Genomic DNA, 23,535 nt, shown 5'->3' with positions numbered 1-23,535 from the left:
ACTCGAGGTGCGGCCTCACCAGCGCCCAGTACAGGGGGACGGTCACTGCCCTGCTCCTGCCGGCCACACCATTTCTGGATACTAGATTTCAAGGCTACTAGAGGTCTAGACTCAGTCCGCTCGGATTTACTTCATGAAATATCGACTCTAACTGTGAAACAGGGAGGCTGATTATGGTACCAGCATTTGTTTACTAGTAACAATAGTAAAGCCTCATGTGAATTAACAAGTCAATGAAATAAAATATAGCTTGAACAAATTAGCGGCTAAGCAACTCTGTCAACTTCCTGCAGGTTAAAGATGTGTTGAGTATCACCAGTGGCATTATGAATTGTGGTCACTTCAGAGATACAGCAAGTTCTGCCTCTGGCCAACACTCCAATGCGTAGAACCTCACTTTGGCAAATCACACAGGCAACTAAAAGTATGCGGGAGTTGACCCTTCAACTAAACACTTTATAAAATTTCAAATTAGCACCAACACCTTGAGGATTTGAAGATCTCAAATAATTAGGAAATCTGTTATATCTGCAAACATACTTACTTTGCCATATTAATCTTATCTTCAGAGATACATAGGCTATTGTTTGAATAGTCTACAATAACTCACTTTAGGGCAGACAGCAAAACAAATAATTTCAAGTCAAACAGCTAAAATCGAGGGAAAGAGTAAACTAATAAGGATGTAATACAAAAGAAGATCTAAACTAGATAATGAAACCGGAAACCACAGAACTATATATGAAAGTATTTATTGAATAAAATGTACTGCTACAATATAAAACTTTTTTATGCTGTATCTCTAAGCAGAATAATAGCTGTTGCTGATAAAGCCTACTGATGCTGGATTGATACAGCGTGTTTTGGATAAGAACAGCATGGAAAGAGAGCAGTGAAGTCTCTTTTGATAAGCAGAACTAAATAGTTTACTGCCTAAGATAAAAATAGGTTGCTAAAGGTCAGACACTTTAATGCAATAGCCAAAAGAAACAGTACCATGCCATTTACCTTTTAACCTTACTTCATAGAAGATTACCATGTGCTCTCAAAGATACAGAATAGACAGGGGTTATTCATACAAACATATCCTGAAAAATAAGGCATTCCTCCCTTCATGCAGCCTTCCAGAACTTTTTTTTTTTAACAAAACAGTTCGTGCTAATAAAGATCTGGCTGAACTACACTGTCTGGAAACAGAATTAAATGAGGAAAAAAGATTTAATTATTTAGAACAGAGCAAGCCAAATTAAATAAAAAAACCACAGTGAAAATGAATGACATTTTCTCATTTCATTTAGAAATTCCAGTGGGCTTTTTGTTTTTTAAAATCACGTAAGGGTAGAAACATTGCAAACTTCCTATTTTCAAATCAGCAGGTAAGACATTTTGCTATTTCAAGGATTAGTATCCACAAAGAATTGATTTACATGCTAAACAAAGGATAATTTCATTTATTTATTTATGAGTACTATGGACTGTGTAGAATAACAGTGACTGTTTAATTTAAAAAAAAAAAGTTGCCTTCTGCAGGGTAAGTCAGTAGCTTACACTCCTAATGAAGAAAATAAGACTAACACTTTCCATTTGTTGGCTGCAATGCACTGAAACCAGATCTTAGAGTCATTGCTTAGTTTTAATATGATCCATTGACTCACTTCATCTCACCTCAACTTAGTATTAACCTCTCTTTCACTTCTTTACCTCCTCTCTTTGTTCACCTTAGTTCTCCATTGCTCAGAAAACTACACTGTGGACAAAATCAAATCACTCTTTCTGCTCCGAAGATGCTACAGTTGGCCAACACAAACCACTACTGCCTCTGACTACCTCCACTTCTGCCACCACAATTTTATCTGAGTCCTCCCTGTTCCCTTGGCAAGTCTTCACTCAAGCTCTCATATAACCTAGCTCTCTGAAAAATCGAAATTCATTGAAAAATATTTCACGTCAATTAGAATTATCTGAGCACCTTTGTATTACCTTGTGACATAAATGCATTTACACTTCATGCATTTCTAACAAACATGAACACATAAACAAAAGGTATGTTTCATAACTAAATGGAAACATTTAAAGAACAGAAACAAACACTGCTCACTGTATACATCATGTACATATGCACACATGTTCTTTCAGGGCTTTAATATAATATATGATACAGCAGCTTTAAGGAATACCGTAAAAAGCTACTTGCTTACCAGTTACACATACATGCTGAACAATTCACATTGAAATTAATTGCAAGCATACCAATGAAAGCTTGTATCCTTATATGCATAAAACCTTACCTTACACTATACATTGAGTATTCATACTCAGTTACCATGTTAAATGACCTTGCCTCTTTTAAAATCTTAGTTGATCCACAATGGACAAAAACAAGCTCAGCTCTTTATCCCTAACAGACCTCTGCAAATCTTAATACAACTCTTCAGCAATATGCACACGTATTTTTCAAGAATACTTAGTCTTACTGTACAGAAACATTCAGTCAAACAGCAACAGACTGAAGAGAAACTGAAGCCTGAGATAAAGAAATAAGACATGAGCCATGTTACTATAAAGACACTAGACTTTCAAAAATACCCAGTATAATTCTTAACAAAAGAGTTACAAGTGATCAAGTCCTGCTTTTCCTAAAGTAGAAAGGATCATTTTTATAATAAATATCATGATTCAAAAGAGTGAACACTGGTCCATACGCAGAGTAAAGAAAGAGGATTGTGTTGCAAAGCAGAGGTTACATTCTTGGCAGTCCCCAATGTATAGCACAGGTCTAAGACAAGCAAGGAGGTACCTTACATTTTCACTGCACTGTCAGAAATACATACATGCAAAAACTATGTTTCTGCCATCAAAAAAAAAAAAGTATTTGGATCAATATAAATGAACAAGGAAGGAATACTCTTTACAGTGGATGAGATACTTCTCTTTGGAATCAGTGCTCTGGCTGCTTACCATGACATAAGTAACCCCTACACTACTTAAAAGGCTCCAGAGCCAACTCATTATAATGATACATGCTTTTCCTGGTAGCAAAGAAGCCCATCCCGCTTTAATTAGAAAGAAACGCTCCTAAAACAGATTTTCTTTGGTAACTTATCTGGGTCATGAGAGACCATTACTTTAAACTCAAGATTTTTTTGACCACCTCCCATTCCCCAAATACTGGCTGGCAAATGATGTAGAAAATTCACACACCAAGAATGCATACTGTATTTAACTAATTTTGTAAAAGTCTCTTATCAACTTGCATATAGATTTGCAATTTCAGATTAATCACATCTGGATTAGGTACGTTAATGACTCAATACTACAACCATTTTACTGTATATTTACTAGTGTCCAGATGATAACGGTCACATTTGGAATACAGATGTAATTCCCAATCCAAAACGAGACAGCAAGAATAACAAGACCAATGATTTTGTTGCATGTATTATGAAACATTTCACTGTTATTAAAAGCATCAAGCACTCATACATGGGCTCAAGAAACTAACAGCCTAAACCAAATCAAGGGTGAGTCAGAGAGCTTTCCAAAGCTCAGAGTTAAACATTTAGGTATCCTGTTACTAGAAAACCAAAGGAAAAAAAGCATTAACTGACCTCAGTGAAACAGGAAACAGAATCTTAAGAGTTTATCTTTGCTTCTGATTTTAGCAAAAACATAGTTGCAAGAGAACATCCTTCAACAGCAATGTAAGAAAAAGGAAAAATTGTACAATGGGCTTTAATTATGCCTAATAGTACCTTGGAGAAAAATTATGAAAAGTGTTTAAAAATTAATCAGGGCATTTTTTACTTATGGCTAGACCTACACTTGGGTAAGAAGATTAATAATTTCATTAAAAACTAATTTTTACATTGAGAAATTATTCATATAGGTTTTATTTGTAGTTGATGAGAAATACGGTAAACTGAACCAAACGGACAACAGAACGATCAGCAGTGACGGACATGTTTATCAAATTGTTCAGTAAGCGATTCCCGGTATTTGACACGGGAACGCTGCATTTTCCGCCTTACGATCGATTGTAGCTTCCTGCAGATGCCTCAAGGGCATCCAGAGGGGAAGACACCCAGCTGGAAGCACCTGACTGCTCCCCACTTGTTTCTGGCACCAGAAATAGCAACCAGTTTTCTTGCATGATGTAGCGTCTCCACCCTCCAGCCAGGGAGAAACTCCACTGCATTTGCCCATGGGCTTTAGAGCTCCTGTGGAATTAATTCCCATCTCCACCCATGTTCCTCTTGTTCCCCATCTCATTCTTTTCCCCACCCTCTTGGCTGCAGCTCCTGATCGTGGCAGAAATCTTTTTTTCTTCAACTGCAAGTCCAGTCCCACCCTCGCTCATTGCTTCCCACACTCCCAATTCCCAACCCTACCTCTCCTGTCACTACAAATCCTTTCATCTCTTCCAGATTTCCTCCACCCTCCGATTCAGAGGTCACTTCATTCCTCAGCTAGACACAGTTCCACTCTGCCTCTTCCTCAGAAACTCTTGCATCCTTTTCGCCCTGCCTTCTGGGTGCTCTCCTGCATCCAAGTCCTCCTCCTATCTTTCCTTTGCCACAGTCCACCTCTCCATAGAGAAGGCACTTTGACAGGAAGATTCCTAACTTGGCATTCACATGCCTTCCCACACCGGTTTCTCTCCTTTCAACTGTGTGAAAAAAACCGAACTTTTGCTGCGGGTGGAGGGATGCACCACTCATTGCCAAGAGCTGGGGAAGGTACAGTCTCCATCCCCTTGCTCGGGGAGCTATGGGTGACACTGTCCCACCAGTAGAAGTCATCTAATGACGCGTTTCGAGGAGGCTGCATCCAGCTCACCGGTCCCCCCAAAAGAACAAAGAAACATCTTTTTATCTTAAACCCTAACAGTCTTTGTTGCAACTTTCCTATTCAGTGGCAGCTTACAGATGCATTCAACAGGGCATTCAGCTTTACTTCACAGCGAGTTGTGCCTTGCTGTGGGAATATTGCTCCATAACTGCACACTTCCAGTTCTCAATCACATTAGCTGACAGGCAATAAATAGGTAAAACATTCAGAAATCTTTTGATCTTCACTTTCCTAAAGTGCAAATACGTTAATGAAATCTAAGAGATGAGAGTTTGAATTAAAAGGGACCATTTAGTTTATAAAACTGAGATATCTCACTACCAAAAATACTGGTTATTGTGACTGCTCTCTCCTCTCAAGATCTACTCAGGAACTTTAGGGGCTGGAGCGGCTGGGTACCAGCTTGGTTCCCAGCTAGATCAAAATTCAGCTCCAAGAGGCTGGCTGGAAGAAGCTGTTATGAGGGTGTCTAGCGATGCACTAGTGCTCCCAAATGAGTACATTCTCCAAAATACGTAGAATCAAGGCTACTGAAGCTAGAAGATGGTGAGGTATCCTAAAGGAAGAAGACAGTTCTGGTCCTGGCAGCTTTAGATAGAAATTAAACAGAAATATTTTTAAAAGTTTTAGCTTCCCTATGATGAAAATAAATAGTTACTATGCAAATACCACCAAAGACTATAGCTTTCTATAGATATCTGCCTGATGATTAAATAACTTTGAGTGTCTAAGGCAGTGCTTTCAAGATACTGAACATTCAGAGACGGTAGTGGCTCGACATATAACACAGCATGGGTACTCACTTGTGGCAGCAGGCACGTTTAAGGAACCACACTGTGAATAAGAGAATTGGTTAAAGAAGTATCTGCAAACTTTTCATTCTTTTTCCTGATCTGATTCATAGCCAGGCCCCACAAAGACTACTGTGCCAGCACAGGGACGTGATTTCTTAAACTATGGCTGCCACCAAACTCTTTGTTATGTGCAGCTGAGGTCTGCAATGGTACAAGTTGATCTTTTTGTTTTGTTTTTTGAAGCAACTGCAGCACTTGCTTAAGGGGACTTTCTGATGTCTAATGAGATGCAATCATATTACAGTCTTTCTCCACTGGAACTCTTACAGTTTCTGCTACTGCCTGTTTTCATAAAGCTTGTAACAACTAATCATCTTGGTTTATGCCTAAATTGAATTTAGTTGAAACCTGACAACAGAGTCAAAAGATACACAGCACAGATACTCTGCGATTGCATAAGCTAGTTTCTCCAGGAAGCCAAGCTAAAAAAAAAGGAATAAAATGGGCAAATTTCCAGTTGAAGATGATCACTGAAAAGCTTGTGTCAGCATACCCTAATCTATTTCTGATTTTCTGTTTAAAAATGCTTATGCAGAGATTTATTTAGGTAGCACATGACCAAAAAAGTTCATATATAAATTATCTACTATACTAAGGTGGTAAACTGCTTGTGGGGAGTAATTATGGTCAAGTAAGTACACATAGTACTCACATAAGTACAACATTTTATGTTGCAATGAAACCAAGTATTTAAGCTATCTAGGGGGCAGGAAAGGGGGAAAGACTGCTAGCAAGGCAATTAAACCATGGAGAAACAGTATCAAACCCATCTATTAAAGGTTATTAGTGTCATTCAGAGCAATATTCGAAGTTCAATAGTTCAGAAAATTAATGTATAAACAGTTCTTCTCAAGAAGCATGAGAAGCTAAAGAACCATGAACGACATGACCCACTTGATTTTGTCAGTATTCAACTTCTGTGATAAGTCAGGTTGACTCTATTAGCCTTTCGAAGTCGAAGTATCAAGGTAAAACAGGCACACTATAACCTTTGTCCTGTGGAGAATCTTGACCCTTGTTTTTCTGCCATATTTTGTGAAGCATGCCATTGTGATATCCATTCTAGTGTATGTCCAGACAATCAATGAGGTCTGAAAGTCACAACATCAGTGCAAGTAAGAGTCAAACAAAACAGGAAAGTGATCCTCGTGGGTCAGTGATAAATGATGATGTGCACTAGTCATTTACACCCCAAGATAAAAATCTAATGTTTTTATAATCTTAACTAACAGAAGAAGCACATGCATAAACAACTTGTGCAACAAAAGATTTTTTCCCATATCATTTAGGAAAGTTAGTTCCCAATTCTGATGCCTTTTGGAATTACCTTTCTAAAAGTAATAAAACTATGCAAAAGAACCATAAGATTACCTTGTATTTTACAGGTCAGAGCAAATGAATACTTTCTGTGCCAAGTTTTTATGATACAAACCTATACAATAAATGCTATATGCACTCAAAATAATTTGAGCAAAACCCATATAACGGTCCTCTATAAGTTGTAGCCTTTTCATTTTAAATAATTTGCTTGCTTTCCAAATGCCAGCCAATTAATGGCTGTCAAATCACTAATGTTGACAGAAAAGAACAAGCTATTTAAAAAAATGTAGCCTACCCATCTTTAAAACATACTGAGTTTAACCTGCTCAGTGAAACAACTGCCAGAGAAAGAAGATACCAGGCTAGGCACTGAGATACAGATTATAAAAAGAAACTTAAGAACCAGGTGGCAAATACAACCTGTCACCAAAGTGTCTTTGGTCACAGATGATCCTATATTTATACATGAATCAGTGTTGTATACAAATCAGATTACAAATGAATTAGAGGATTAAACTACATGCACCAGCAAAACTGACATCTACAAAACAAGTTTCTGTTACATTAAGATCAGCCCTACAGTCTGTAAAAGACACACAAACCCCCATAAAACTGCAGATTCACACTTCCCTACCTACAGGTTGTCTGTGTGCTACTCTTCTGTCGCTGCCTACTCCAACCTCCTGAGGCCTAAAAGCTCGTCAGTGCAGGAGAAATGAAAAACCACCTTCCATGCCCAACGTCACGTCCCTCCTGTCACCTACCTTCCTACCACTACCTTTCATTTGCCACTTACCAGGGGTTTTTGCACATTCGCTCAGTTACCACCTTCCCAGCATCACATATGGTTTCATGAAACCTTTCCTTCGTGACACTGTTCTCCGTTTGCCCTACATACCTCCTGTTTTAAGCACCGCTTGGATTTCTGCTTCATCTCTAAGTCTTTCAGAAGATCAACGCTCAGACCGTATTGGGAATACTGATAGAGCTGATGTGCAATCAGTGTTCGGGGTGGGAGGAATAGATGCTAGACAGTAGTTCTTTGAGCTAGGGCTATTTCTGAGGCCATTTACATTTCTGGATCTAATTATTAGATATGTGGGGCTGATCCTCTTCTCATTCTGTTTCAATCCAGGAAGCAGCAGGTTTCCCCAGTAGCAATGCTGAAATATTCCTCCAAAATTTAAAAGATGCCTTGATCAAGACACGGTAGGTTATAAGAAAGAAAAATGCTAAAAAGTTAGAAGTTTAAGCCTCAGTTCATTGAGCCAACTAAGAGAGAATTTTATCTTCCACCCTTAAAACAGTTCAAAAATAAAATCAAACAACACTGCTAAAACCACCTCTCAAGTCCACTGACGCCCTTCTGTTAAAGCAAGAATAAGTTGGAGACAATGTTGGAGAGGAGGCTCTCCCTATCCTCTAAATTAAATTCAAGTTACTAAAACCAACAACAACGGAACCTCAACAACAACAACAACCCCCCAAAAAACAATAATCCTTACTCCCACGGAAACTACTGCCTTTATCAAGGCTCAGACTATTCAGCATTTCTGATTTTGTCCTTCAGCTTTCTCACGAGGCTCGCCAGTGTCAATTCTGCTTATCCTTCCAAGCATCTTAACTTCTGACACTTTTTTCAGCAGGCAATTTCTCATAATTAGTTCCTAATTACATATCAAGGCCCACACATTTTTAGAGTTTCTTCTGTTCCTAATGCCTTTTCCAATGCTGTTTACACTCATCGTCTCTTGAAACTAATCTTTCTTCTTCTTAGCCTACTCGGTATTACAGTTTCCAGGTCTTCTTTCATCCTGTCGTTCAGTTCTTCTGGTTTCTCACAACAGAACAAGAAATTCTAAATCAATCAAGCAATCACTGCTAGCTGTTGATTGAAAAAATACTATTTAATGGACAACTCCCTAGATTTTCAGTTTATCTGACCAAAAAGTGGATCTTGTCTTTCAGATTTGAACAGCTGGGCAGTGAGTGAAACAGGTACAACCTTCTTTCACATTTTTTTTTTGGTTTCAACGAAGTCCAGCAATTTTATCAAGTACCTAACTACTAACCCTCTCTCATTTAAGTTTTCCAGAGATCTGCCATCAAATTATAACATCTGTCAACAATCCACATTAAACAGTCCTCTGAGATCTTGCAATCTGCAGTACTGCTTGATCACATAAATTAAGGGCCACCACATCAAATACTGTATCAACGACTACATTTATCAACAGGTTGAGTCCCCAGCATTCATCAACTTCAAAATTATGTGCTCAGCACGGGCCAAGAACTGTTTACATTAAAAAATGTAAGGCAAAATAAACTGTCAAACACAAAATCTTCCATAGACAGGTAGTGATAGAAAGCTAAAGGTGAGTTCTATCTAATGCATGCAAGTCTCTCTAAGAAATACCCTACTGTTACTGGATACATGAGTACATTTCTGGTGTTAAGTTCTCTTAAACGTATTGCCCTATGAGCTTTGCATATTAAATAACACTCACTTTTTATCAGCTTTCCAATGAAAAAACCTGCTGGCAAAAAGCTGAAATGTGGTAATACACTTCCTTATTAAACTATACCTTCAGGTGGTGAAGTAAAATGAGTGAGTTGTGCTGATTTTGCATATGCAGCAGTTTGTAATTACGAACACTGCAGTGCATACCAAATAACCCATTAACGTCCATGTAAAGGGAAGAGAACATAGCCGAACAAATGGAAAGTGAAGGACTGCAACTTTTAAAGCATGGTGACCCTAACACAAGAAAAGGAAAGTAGCTAAAGTTTTCACATCCTTTTACAAGTATCCTGCTTTAAATCAATGTATTTATAAGGAGAATTGATGATACTATGAAGATACTGACCAAAAGCCTTTATATTCTCCATCTTGCAGTTTCATAATCATGAAAATGCAGATTTCTAACAAACAGCTCAGATTTAGAAAATTGAAAGATCCCAGCACAAAAAAGACTTAAGGCAAGTGTGAACTATAAAGATGCAAAAAAACATAATAACTTAATTGATTTGATTTTGCCATGGTAAAAATTAAAGAGGTCTAGAATAAATAATAAAAGACAGTAGAAAAGTCAGTGAGTCAGAATTAATATGGAAGAAAAAGTGCCTAAGAATGTGTAAAAAGTAATAAATTACTTGACTTGTATATAAGGAGAGGGGTACCGATAAAAGCAAACTAATAAACCACAAAAGAATGAAACAAGATCATAGGCAGATGATATCATTAAGTAAAGGAATCATCATCAATTTTTCTGAGAAGCCTAAGGCAAAATACCAAGACCTGAGACAAATGTTTTCTTGATTAGGAAAAAATAAATTAAACACACTTAATTGCATTTTACATTTAAATAAAGCAAACATAAGCTCAGTGGAGGCATGATACATACTATGCTACCAACCAAATTAGACTGATGATGAGTCCATCATTAAGGCCTTGCTACTGTGTATTAAGTACACAAGGCTTGAAGGACAACAAAAAAGCTAGGAGGGAACCAAAATCTGCAGCTTCCCCATCTTTTACTCTCATCTGGCCTGTTACTCTTGTCTGGTCTACTCCCGTCAGAAATAAAGCATGTCTGACCTCATCCATAATCAGAAATAATCCTTTAATGTGTTTTCTAGCTACTATGTGTTCCAGTTCCTTCAGCTCACTTAACTTACCTACCTCTTAATTCATATTTTAATTAGGGGATTTTTTTTCTAACCTAGATATTTTTGCCTGAAATGAGCAACAGCACAAGCAGACCAACAACCTAATCTAAGGAAACAGTAGCCTGTTTCCCTGGCTCAGCTGACATTGAAAGAAAAGGTACACCCAAGGCCCACTTTGACAGCCTCTTTCATTCCCTCCTGGATTCCCATTAGTCCAATTTATTCATTAATTTATTTTACAACAACTGCTAAAACTTAAATGTCTAATCTAACATATCCAGAACTTATAAAACTTTTCTGATATACTTACCACAGCTTCTCATTAGCTTATTCCTAGCCAAAATGCAGAAGCTACCTCATATTTACATCCTCTTTCACCCTTACACTTTTGAAGCACTGTAAAACAGTTTTGTTTGAAGCAAAACAAAACTAGCAATGGACACGGGAGGGGTTGGGGGTGAGGACGAAGGCATACAGTATACTTCCATACATTACAGAAACTGTAACTTTTATCATGACAGAAATGCCTGTATATTTTTTTATGGTCTGCTATTAAACCCAAAACTTTAAGTAAGTCCTTGCGATGTAAAGTTCCACTTTGTGAGCTGTCAGTCTTCTCTTAGAGCAGCACCTCTAGAGAACCGAGTCCCATTAAAAAGTGTTAAATACACACAAAGGCAATTCAGTTATTGCTATATAGATCTTACCAGAACAAGAGATGTGACAAAGCAGGAGAACAAGAAACAGTTCTTCTAAAACTACACACAGCTAAACTAAAAACTACAGCTGCTAAAACCTAACTGTTTTTCTTAACTGCAACTTCTAGGCCAAAGATTTAAGTAGTTTACCTAAAAAATGAAAGCAGTTAGACAGCAGGTCTGGAAAGAGAATCTGGACAGCGTGTTGACCCAGTCACACACCAATTTTTCCTTCTTTCCATGCACCGTATCTATCAAGTTTCAAATGCAAGCTTTAGAAAAATCTGTGATTTTCAGCATCTTCCACCAAGAAGGCTGTCCAATTAGGCTAACAGTTCATTAATACAACTGAGGGCTGTTAACAAGTAATATTAATTTAGAAAGTCAAGTAAACAAATGTTTGAACATATATTATTCTGCTGAACATTTAAAAATATTGTTGAACTGAAAGCATGCAGTCAGCCAGTAATTCCATTAAGAAAAAAAGCATTCATGAATGTATTAATTCCTATGCTTCCTTCTTAGATGCCAGAGCTCTGTGGTAATAGACAAATTGAGGTCTGAGTGTCAAATCTCATTCAGAAACTTAAAGGTTTGATTTTTTGCCAAAATCAAGGAAGGTACTTGGCTCGTTTGGTAAAATTTGTCTTCAGAAAATAATAGATTTTCATAGGAAACCCATGTCACTTCAACTTGCATATGCAACATTTAAGAAACTGGACACATAATAATGGACTAATTAACACAGTGTTGCAGACTTGATGTCTAGACAAGATAAGACATTTCAAGAATCCCTGCTACTCATGCTCATAAAGGAACAACAAAGAGATAGCCTTTTGTGTAACACCAACGCTGAATCGCTCCAATTGTGAATTTAATACCAGGGACATATTTGTCATCACTTCCGAAAAAACCCACACTTCAGCACATTATGTGCTAAAAGCATAAGCTGATCCTTAACTATATAAAAACAGAAACTAAATAACTCCAAAACAATACTTTAATGTATACTGCATGTTATTAAATGCAAAAATATTAAAAAGCGCATGAAATTGTTACATCAGCAACCTATGGACATTCATTGACCTTGACAGCCAATGCAAAATTCTCTGCTACACTGTTTTCAAGTACCCAGACCAATCTTTTAAACACCTATTTAATGGGCTTCTACCCACTGTGCTCAGACAACGTGTAACACCAAATTTCAAAATTATAATTGTGGAGGAAAGATGGAAAGGCATATTCAAAGGAAACACCTAGCTTAAAAAAAAACCAAAACACAAGAACACCAAAACAACCCAGAAAGCTAATTAGCTCACTTTTTTTTTTCCTAAACTCTCCAAAGTTTCTGATTGCTTAGAAGTAGAACACTGAAAGCCACATCATGGATCTAGACCGTACTTTATGGGATATATCAAAACATGAAACGCACATTAACGCTGCAGAATTTTCATTCGCTGCAAAGAGGCACAAAGATGGAAAAGAAGATGCAGTTTTCCCAGTACCGGCCACGCAGAAGTGCCAGGAAAGATCCTGTCCTACCAACCACAAAGTGGCAGAGCCAGGGGGTCCCAGGAACTCAACCCTTCCCCGAGAGCAGCTGAGCCCAACTCCAGGCGGAGCACGACCCGAGGGGCAGGCGAGGCCAGCCAAAAGCAGGGGACCACAGCAAGGAGCCGGGATTCCGCAGTTCACGGATGGGGAGAGGAAACTGCCAAGAGGAGCAGGGAGCAAAAACCCCGTCGTTGGCGGAAAGAAAGTCTGTTCTGGAGAACAGCACGCAGGACTGCGACGGCAGCTGAGCTCAGAGGGAGAGCGGTGAAACACCGACACGGGCTGTCCAGAGAAACGCGGGAGTCTGCCTCACTGGAAATATTCAGGACCCAACTCGACTGACCTGATCTAAGGCTCCGTTTCAACAGAAGATTGGCCCAGGCGAGGCCAACCTGGATGTTTCCATGGTACTGTCACTATGCCTGTCATTTCAAAGATGAGACCAGGATTCTGCGGTCCCAGCTCGGAAATGTTCTCAGGCGCCTGTTCACCTTCAACCGTGTTCTTCCTTCCAAAGTAATATTGGCAGACTTCAAATTAAACATATGCTTTGGAGTTTTTCTAGTTTGGGAGTCACACAAATAATTCTTGGCTCTGTTCAAACAGTGTTCGGATTTTTCCAAGCCTTTACCCATGAGCACAACTTCCATTCTCTCTCTATGTTAATACTTGCAAAGCAACTGCAGACTCTTAAAAGATAGTCACTAAATACCAAACAGCAGCTAGCACTTGTTTGATGATTTTTGCCCTGCCATAGTCAGCACACAAAGAATTTTATTTTTCTTCAAATTACAGTATTTTACATGAATGCTTGCAGTAAGTCCCCCATCAAACAAATAACAAACAAATATTTGGTTGATGAGCCAGAGCGACCATTTACAATCACGTTCCATTTAAAATTCTGAATTTGGTGACTGTGTTACTGTAACTCAGAGGAAAGGTACATTAGTACCCTCTGGGTACTGTAACTACGAGGAAAGGTAGAGGGAACTTTACAAAAGAGTGATAGGAGCAACACGTAACAGAGATGGACTTAAACAGAACACCTGTATGAATATTTCATTCAATTGCTTAAGGGATTTTTTGTTGTTTTTTCTTAAGAGAAATAACAGACTGTATCACAAGCTGCCACCCCCGCTCCCGCCCAGGGCATCAGGCTGCCTGTTTCTCTGCTGTACAGCAATGAATTTGCTCATTGCGACACTGTACGTGTTCTGTCAGCACTGGTTTCTGCCTCTGGGTTTATTAAAAGTACATATTTGGAAAATTTTGTTCTTTTTCCTGGTTGGGGCTGTAGAGACAGATGGATATGGAGAGGACAAAGCAAAGAGGGCTTTATCAGGAGTTTGGAATAGCAAGAATACCTGGGACTCAGGATGAGAATAAATATGAACTGAAAAGGAAACATCACTAGATCTGGTGCTCCAAGAGAAAGCAGAAAAACTTGGGAAACATTAGCAGAAGAGGTCTGATGGGTCAAGCCTTCTAACGAAGCCTCACTTTCTCAAACACTAGCTGGACCCTCACCAATTCTTAGACACATACCCAGTGGTACAAGAAGTTATTTCTACCCCGATTGATTTATTTATTTGTCTAAAATACTTTAATAGCTGTCCAGTGAAAACTGAAAACCAATCTTTCGGGAATCTTGCTTTGCAGAAGGATTACAGCTTCACCATTTTTGCAGCTTAACTCTTTGCAATAAATATTTTATTTTACTAATCCTTCCATAAAATTACATTCCAGAAATAATACATTAAAACTAGGTATTCAGAAGCTATTTTAAACACCTGAATGAAATTCAACTGGAAAAAAGTCCATAGAACAAAAATTTTTTTCCGCTGTTATTTGAGTCTTCAAGACAAATAATCAGAAACAAATTATGAAAAGGCTTTCTTATAAATGTATTCTATATTTCATTATCAAGTCAGTCTTCCTATTCCTAAAGTGTATTATAGCCTACAGTTCACTTTTAAGGTTTAAATGTTACATCTATACAAACAATATAGCATGACTAGCCATAGTGTTAAATTTGCATGTTAAGGACTAATTTTACTGTGCAAAACCCAGAAACATACTTTCAGTTAAACAGTAGTAAAATCAGTATAAATTATATTGAGAAGTTCACCCAAAAAACCTTTAGTAAGAAGTTTACCACAGGACTGCAAATTTAGTTTGCATTCCACTCTTTGCTCCCTCTCTTATTCTTTGTCAAAGGCAGAGAACTCGAGCCATATAGAATTAAACCAAATTTACTTTTACATGGTGACAACTCGAAGTCAACGGAACACTGTATACATTTCTACAGAGAGACTACTCCCATATACAGTAGGAAGATTCACAGTATTTCACAATTATGAAAATTGTCAGGACTATCGTAACAATAAGTTTTCTGGATTTTTTTTTTTTTAATTGCTAAAGCAAAAGTTACTTTTCAACATTTATCTGAAAAACATATAGGTAATTTTACAGTCTTAATTTTAGATTATTAAATACATATCTTGTCTAACCTTCAACAAATTCACAGCACCTGATTTTAGAAAAAAATATGCATCTCATTCAGTTGTATAAAATGTATTGAAGATGCTTCCTGTATCACTCTAAAATCTTATTTTAATTCTGCGGAAGCTGACAGCTTCAATATTCAAATCAACAACAGGAGAAACTGGTTCTACGAAATCCAAACCTTTTTAAGTTATTCCTCAGGCTTTTCTGAGCTAAGTTCCTAAAAGTATTCTGTTTTACAGAGCATAATCTAGATTTCTTTCGAGATAAGTGCAAACTCTACCAAACACAATAACATTAGATCATATTGAAAACAACATTTGTTTTTTATGCCCAAATTTTCATCTGTTTTCACTATAAGCCTGTCCTTATGACCTAGGGAAAATAAACCAATCACAGATTCACCAGCATCAGGCTAAATAATCACAACTGCTATTTTTTTTTAAATCCGCTCCTTGTCTTCAGTTGTTTCAGTTTGTCATTTTTAAATAGTCCTAAGTTTATGCATTTGGTAGTAGCTGATGTAGGCGACGTACGGCCTGGAGATCAGACACACAGGGATGAACAAACTGCATCGTGACCCTCATAGCCACAGCGTGCTCTGGTTTACCCCATCCCAGACAGACCCAGCACACATGCAAAGCCATGCTCACCAGGAAAAAGTCAACATCAAAAAAAAAAAAAAAAAAGAAGCAAAAACAATTCAGTAGAATTGACATCAACAGAAGTTGTTTTTCAGGTGTCAAGAAAAAAGGGAACAACAGTGTTACGGCACAGGATACGGACTCACAAGCAACGAGGTCCGCTACAAGTAAGACGGAAAACTAAAGACTTAGAATAAGCTTATCTCAAACAAGACCAGAGACCTATTTTCTTGAAGATGTTATTATAAGATAATCACGAGGGGGAAAAGTGATCTATATTTCCCTTCCACCCACCCCAGGCATACACTGTAAATCAGGGCAAGTTTGAAGAAAGTAATCTCTTTCTCCCACACAAATTATAAACTTTAAATGCAATTTCTAGAGTTGGGCAAAGCTGCACTTACATCAGAAAGATCAAGTCAGAAAAAATCTCCAACCTCTCCATTTAAAGTAACAAAAATATGGAAACAAAACATTTCAATTGTTTATGACAAATGAAATTGAAGGTTATTGTAGATAATTTCCTCACTGTGAGGTGACATGATATTAAAAACTAATACACAAATAAACTTCCATTGAACCTCTTCAAAAACTCAATGTTACAAGAGTAACAGAAATCTTGTTTGTATTAAGTCAAGCCCCAAGTACTCAACACAAAAGAGAAAAAGAATAGAAATTTTGAACACAATATCCCTCCCTCATCTAGATACAAAACACTGTAGTCAAAGCAAAACTTAAAGGTTCTTAATCTTCAGAGAATGACAAAGGCACTGAGATACAAAGCTGACTTAAAAAAAAAAAAAAAACAACAAACAAAAAAACAAACAGAAAACCACAACACCCCCCTCCCCCCGGCCACCTTCCCCCCCAACCAAAAACCCCAAACAGGCAGCTTTGAGTGTTCAGTCCCAAGCTGTGTATATTTAAGTTCAGGAAATTACAGTGTGAAAGTAATTTTTGATAATTTGATCTCACATAAAGCCTTACTTTTAAATTACACTTGAAATTATTTGTATTATATTTGATTTTAAAACAATTATTCAAAGGAGCAGTCATTTCCTTGGCTTGCAAAATAGCAGGTATTGCATGTAAATTACAGAAAACTACCATTAATTCCCATGTGCAGGTAAATGCCATGCTTCTTCAGAATTAAACAGATGGGGATGTTAGCATCACATCACCTCAAGAAATCCGATTACATTCATATTACACTCCAAGAAAGAGGAAAAAGTAAATCAACATATTCTACCAGATCGAACCATTACACAGGTACTGTGTGAGTGACAAAACGCCAAGAGGACTCACCCGTTCAATCTCCTTTGTCTTAGTTGCAATTGCTTTTGAGCGACCAAGAAGCTGGCCATCCTCATATAATTCCTTACTATCTGTTATATTTGTTTCTGTTTCCTCTGCTTGTTCGATGTATAATGGAGCTGAAGATCCAGCCTTTATATAAAAAAAAAAAATCAGTTTTGAGAGCAAAATAAAAACCTCAAAGTGAGAGCAAAAATAAGAACCCAAATACAGTCATTCAGTTAGATATGAGTTTGCTCATCAAGACTATTAGCGAAGTATTATTGCTACTATCTACAATCTAACAGATACAGAAATATGGATTTTAAACACATAGAGAACATGACATCATAAAAAAAAACCCTGTGACTCAGTCTTAACTGTGTAAAGACAATGATGTCAGATAACCTTTACCTGCCCTTCTGCTGAGAAGGACTTGTATATGTGATATTTACAACACCAACTAGCAAGAAAAATCCACAGTGAAAGTGGGATTCATTTTCTGGGAAAGGATAAAAGTAACAAAATCAAAAGGTAAACAGGCATCGACAAAATCAAAATGCTGTCAGAAAGAACTCTTGCAGCATTCAGGACCACAGGTTGAATATTAAACAGAGAGACCTATTGTATAGCAAAAGCAAACATGCGCTTAGAGGATTCCTGATAATACGAGAAATCTTACTGAAGTACCAAAATTGTAAAAGCTTCCCTCTAAACCAGAAATTAAGACAGTATCCCTGCACCAAAGAAATCAGACTCCCACTCCAAGGAGTCTATATAGAAGATGTAAAAAGACAAGAAATTACTACAGCATATTTCAATCCAATATTATGGAACAGATTTGTAAAGTAGTAAACTATTTTTATTTTTTTTTTTTACAAAGTAAGATTTGAGAATTGAAGAAGATGCATAAAAGTATGTTCTACTATTCAAAAATAAAGAGGTAGAGAATCTTAAGACTTAACTAATGTGAAAGAGAAAAGCATTAGACACACACACAAAAAAAAAAAGCTTAAGCTCCTATAAGCATCTGCTCAAAACTTAGCAGCAATATAAACCAGTAAGATTGCATGCCAAATCTTGTTACTCAGTAAATCATGAAACCCCTGAGAATGAGTAAAGGCTGCGAAAAAGTTCAGTACAACACAAAGTTCAGCTATTAAGCACGATGTAAGATAAACTGGAAAAAGCTAAAGACTGTTGCAATTCATACATGACAGCCTACTAATCAAAGTGAGAAGTATCCTTTCTTCTAGGACTCAGAATGAGATGCCTCACCTCCTTTGTTAGCATTGCTGTTGCACGCTTTCTTAGTCAATAAACCATCTCAGACTCTGCCATAATCAATTGCAATTCTTTAATTTTGAATCTTTATTTTGAATCTTTTTGCCACTGCAATCTTCTCTGAGGCACAGCGAGAGCTTTAAACAACTCTTCTCCATATGGCCCACTGTTCTTTCCTTCCTTGCATTACCTTCCACTCATCAAGAACAGGAGTGACATTTCTCTTCACGGTTACTCTCCTGAACCTCTCAGAAATGTCCATGCATATATTCTCCTCCGTATGGCATCCTCACTCCAACCTCCCTCCCCCCTTTTTTTTTTATTTTTTTTTTTTTTCCTGGAGGGAAACGAACAGGTTATTTATCCAACTGGATCTTCCTGTCCAGTACCAAGAAGCTGCTGATGCACTCAGCCATTACATCAATGGACAGGACTTAAAAGTTCAGATAAATATGGATCCAGTGAGTTCATTTCTATAATCAAGCCCTTAGGTTCCACAAGCATGAAATACAAGGAGGAAATCTGATGCTTCCCAAGATGCTTTTATTTTCCCTCAAATTATTTACAAACAAATATAAAATACAAAGCCATTAAAGTTTAAGACACATGACTTTGTAAAGTAGGTACTATTTTGTTTTTGTAACAGTGCCTCTGAAGTTGAAGCAAAGTGAAAGTTGAAGATGAAGTGATCACAGAATTAAACCAGACTATTTTACAAAAAGACATTACATGACATTTTGTTTGTTTTAAACAACAAACACATCTTCCACTAACATAGCAGAATCCAAAAAAGACATCCTATCCAAGAGCAGCATAACAAAACAAAGACTGAAAAGGGCTATAATCATACCTCAATATAGCAAGGGGTAGAAGACAAGGAGGGGCAAGAACAGATGGGTATAAACTGGTAATTAATGTCGATTATTAATGAAATACAGATTCTGGAAAAAAAACAACCTACCCACTGTAGTACCAAGGCAAAAGCTTAATTTTTAATATAGAGGAGGACTGCTTTCTGAAAAAGAATACATGACATGGCAGGTTGACATGGCATGGAACTGAACTCAGTAAACCAAGTTTCTCTTCCAGTCTTATGTTTTACATGTACACTTCTATTTTGACTCAGAAGTCACCTGCTAATTTTAAGGAGTTCAGCAGGGATACAGACTTACACTAGCACAAGAGCTCCTTGGAGAACCCCTGGGAGAGCTGGAGCCTTATTTTGTCAGTTGTAGTTCAACATGAATTTAAATTATGCTAACAAAACCTACTGTGGTTTTGTGTATTTTTAAAAATAAATAAATCACAAGGCTTTAGTCTCCCTCTCACTCCCTTTCAACAAACATTTAATAGCATAGGCAGACAATTTCAGGGGTAAGTCAGAAAATGTGCCTTTCAGGAGAGTACAGAAAAACAAGAGTCTATTGTTGTAACACTTTAAAATAAATCGATTAATAATCCTGTCTTACATCATACTCTGTTATTTCAGGTATATTGCTTTCATCGGCCTTCTCTGACTTTTCAGCTGCCCACTTGCTTGCAGCTTCTGCAAGTTCCTTTTCCGATAGTCTGTTGCTCTTATCCAAGGCCTGCACAAAAACATTATAGTCAAGGTTTAACATGAAATATATTTACACATGGCAAAACATCTTCAAAGCTAAAATAAACAGTTATTCAGATCCTCAAAACATTTTAAAATAGGAAATAAGGAAGCTGAAGCTATTTCATTTGCCTACTGATTTCTTTAAAAAGAAAAGTGCATGGGGAGAGAGCAGAGATAAAAGAGAGAGGAGAAAAAAAGATAAATCACTGAAGTTCAAAAAAAAAAAAAAAAAGGCACCATACTGTCAGAATCAGTTTTATTAAATTCACGGGACAGAAATAACAGAAACATTATTTGAGACCAGTTGAGTTTAAAGAGACATGGATCAAATGGGCACTAAGAAGTCAGATACAAGTGTGCAGTGATCTAATAATTCAATGTGATTTTCAAGCATAAAAGGTTGTAACTAATTTAAACTAAACCATTAAATACTGCGTAGGGTATAAATCCCAAGCTAATTAGGGACAAAAAGTATTTTATACATACTTTAAATGATCAGAGCAGCTTCTGTTAAAATTCGTTAATTTTTATTTGGGGAGAACATTGATCATTTATAACAGAGTCAATCATGGCCTTATGGTCTTTTAATCTACCTTTTCAGATGGAAATACTCACATAAATAACATTTAAAAATTCACTTCGCTCTAAGACTGTGATTTGGCTTTTAGTAACAGAGCAACAAACAGACAATGACAAATACCCAGGTACCAAAACCAGTTTAGGAATAGCTACCTTACAAATCTTGTTACCACTATGCAGATATTTCATTTGAATCAACTGTATGTATGGATGCATCCACCCAAGAATCTACACCACTCTAGTATTAAAAAACTGCAACACTAAGATGGATATCTAAAAAAAGATACAAAAATCCTATTGCCTGAAAAAGGTTGTCACAGTTTCCACCCAATACCTGTTCCATCTTTGCAAACAGGTGGACAAAAAAAAGCAAACATAAAACGAAACAAAAAAACCAACACTTCCCCCTCTTATTATTAGTTCATTCTAAATTACGTAAATGGCCAGCAGAAGCAAATACTGTGACCTGTAATAAGACTGACCTCAAGTAAAATATTACCCAAACATCTCTTTGTGCTGTAGTATGGCCTAAGTATACAATTCACAGAACCCTTCCAGGATTCTGTGTCATAGACACCACCTTTATCTGAATCCAGAAGAGACGTGCAACACAATGTTCAAATAGGAATCTCTCTTTTCTAGAATTGTAAATTACAGAATTATAACCAGCAAAGTCAGGAGGTGGCAAAGTTCAATATGTAGGGGTATGAAGAGAGTTTTTAAAAGAAAGGGGTGATATAATTCATAGAATAATTAGCCCAGCTCACCTTTCCAAACTACACAGTTATCCTTACACTAGTCTCATTACAAACTATCTGCTGCCAAGTTTTTTTTCCCCGATGTTCTTATTCCCCATAGTATGCCTGACTTTAACCTGACTTTTCCCTAGCTGCCAAAATCTTGTACTGTGGTTCTATTATTAATCTCTCCCTTTCCTCAAATGTAACTCTGGCCAACACTAACAAAAAGAAAAGACCAGTATCTTTGTCACCGACAGTCAGCTGTGCATGAAATGAAGATAAATAAAATCTCACATGACCTACAATATTTCTACAAGCCATAAACAGAAGCTAACCACTCCAGTATCTACTGGAATACAGCAAAAAATCTGTTTAATTTAATCTCACTAAATTTAATTCTATAGGTCTCATGTCAATAAATACATATTAAAAAATCCTGAGTGCATTTTATGTAATAAAGTAATAGTATTTCCACAGGTACACTACAACTGAAGAGAAAGAACAGGAACACACTTCTTGGAGAAAAATGTCTGCAGCTGCTTACGCTGCAAACTTGGAAGAAATGAACAACCTAGCATATCTCATAAAAAACAACCAAACTTCCCCCTGCTCACCTCAAAACAGATGTGTCTTTTTTTTTTTTACCTTACGCATAACATAAGAACAGCAAAAACCTGTCAGTTTTCTGCTATCTTTGCTGGGAAGCTTTCCCTGTCTCACACATCTGCCTTTTGCTCCAATTATGTTGGATATAGCCTCCAAGGCTCACAGTCCAGACAGCTATTAAAGCAAAACACAAAAGATTTCATGCCATAGTCAGTTAAACAGGTGCTTAAGATCAGATAACACGAACATGTATTAATTCACAGGCATGAATATGTAAAAAATTAATTATAAGACAGATAGGAATACCTTTTCAGATTTGCATATAGTTAATACAGTAAAAAGAGATACTGCTGCAGAAGCATACACCTTTGTAAGTATTTCAAAGCTAAATTATAAACTTAAAGCATTGAAAATTATCTCCTTTAATCTATAATATAAAGTATATAACTCATTTCTCAAGTCTAAGTAGATTGTAAGACCCTGGCCCTAGAGATGGTCATCATGTTTTGCCAAGACTTTTTCCTGTCAATATTTCTATGTCAGTGGAGCACTTGTATATCTTAACAGGTTAGTGCGACCCAGCCATCACCCCAAGAGGCTCCACTGATACAGGGCAGTACATTGCAAGCAGATTTGGGGACTTCAAGAGAAAAGCAACAAAAGGTAACTGAAGTACTTCTATTTCTGCAGCTGGTGCAGACCCAATAAATATTTGTATTGTCTGAAGCAATGATTTCCATCAAATAGAGAGTTTCGCTTTGTGTAGATTACATCAAGTGGATATCCACTGCCAGCAGATGTATGCAAACTGCTGGCAAAAAACCCAATACAGCATAGGTCAGACCTGACTGAAGAAGAAAGCAAAACATTTAAAGAATACTTTATAGTTCAAGCTCACACTGCATATTAATACAAGAGCAAGAGATTTTGCGATGCCTCCTTGTTCTCAAAGGTTTGTATTAAGCAAGGATTATTAAGCTCCAGTATGCTGAGTCTGTAAGCAAAACAGGCGAACTAATTATAAAGTGTATTTTATAATCCAAATCAGTGTAGCTTGTACGTAACAGCTTTTATCTTGCTTTCCTTATTTACATGACTGAAAATATATCGCTTGCCTCCCCCCCTTAAGGACACCGGCAATTAGCTAATGCCTAGCACACCAGTTCTAAAAGAGCTGCATAAGGGATAAGTACTTAGAATGACATCGCACAACTAAAGCCTGATTCTTTTTTTCCCACCTAATTATTTCCTTCGGTTTCACCTTCTCACAACAAAAAGTACCGTTCTTTCTTCCCTGGGTTTTTTTTGGGTGTGCAAGCATTCCATGCTTTTATTAAA

At 37.2% G+C, this 23,535-nt stretch overlaps 1 protein-coding gene across 5 annotated transcripts in view; it reads right to left on the bottom strand.

The window, feature by feature from the left end:
- PPHLN1 (periphilin 1) overlaps positions 1–23,535 on the bottom strand; it is a 71,304-nt gene that overhangs the window by 13,442 nt on the left and 34,327 nt on the right. For all 5 annotated transcript variants that reach the window (XM_069802206.1, XM_069802207.1, XM_069802208.1 and 2 more), the window contains 2 exons: positions 20,139–20,258; positions 17,398–17,538 (listed from right to left, as the gene is read on the bottom strand). In XM_069802206.1, the coding sequence (XP_069658307.1) occupies positions 17,398–17,538; positions 20,139–20,258 (261 nt within the window). The remainder of the gene's footprint in view (positions 1–17,397; positions 17,539–20,138; positions 20,259–23,535) is intronic.

This window comes from Haliaeetus albicilla, chromosome 14 (genome assembly GCF_947461875.1).
Source record: "Haliaeetus albicilla chromosome 14, bHalAlb1.1, whole genome shotgun sequence".
Lineage (NCBI taxonomy): Eukaryota > Metazoa > Chordata > Aves > Accipitriformes > Accipitridae > Haliaeetus > Haliaeetus albicilla.
Note: the sequence above shows the minus strand (reverse complement) of the source record. Positions and strands in the feature narration are given on the sequence as shown.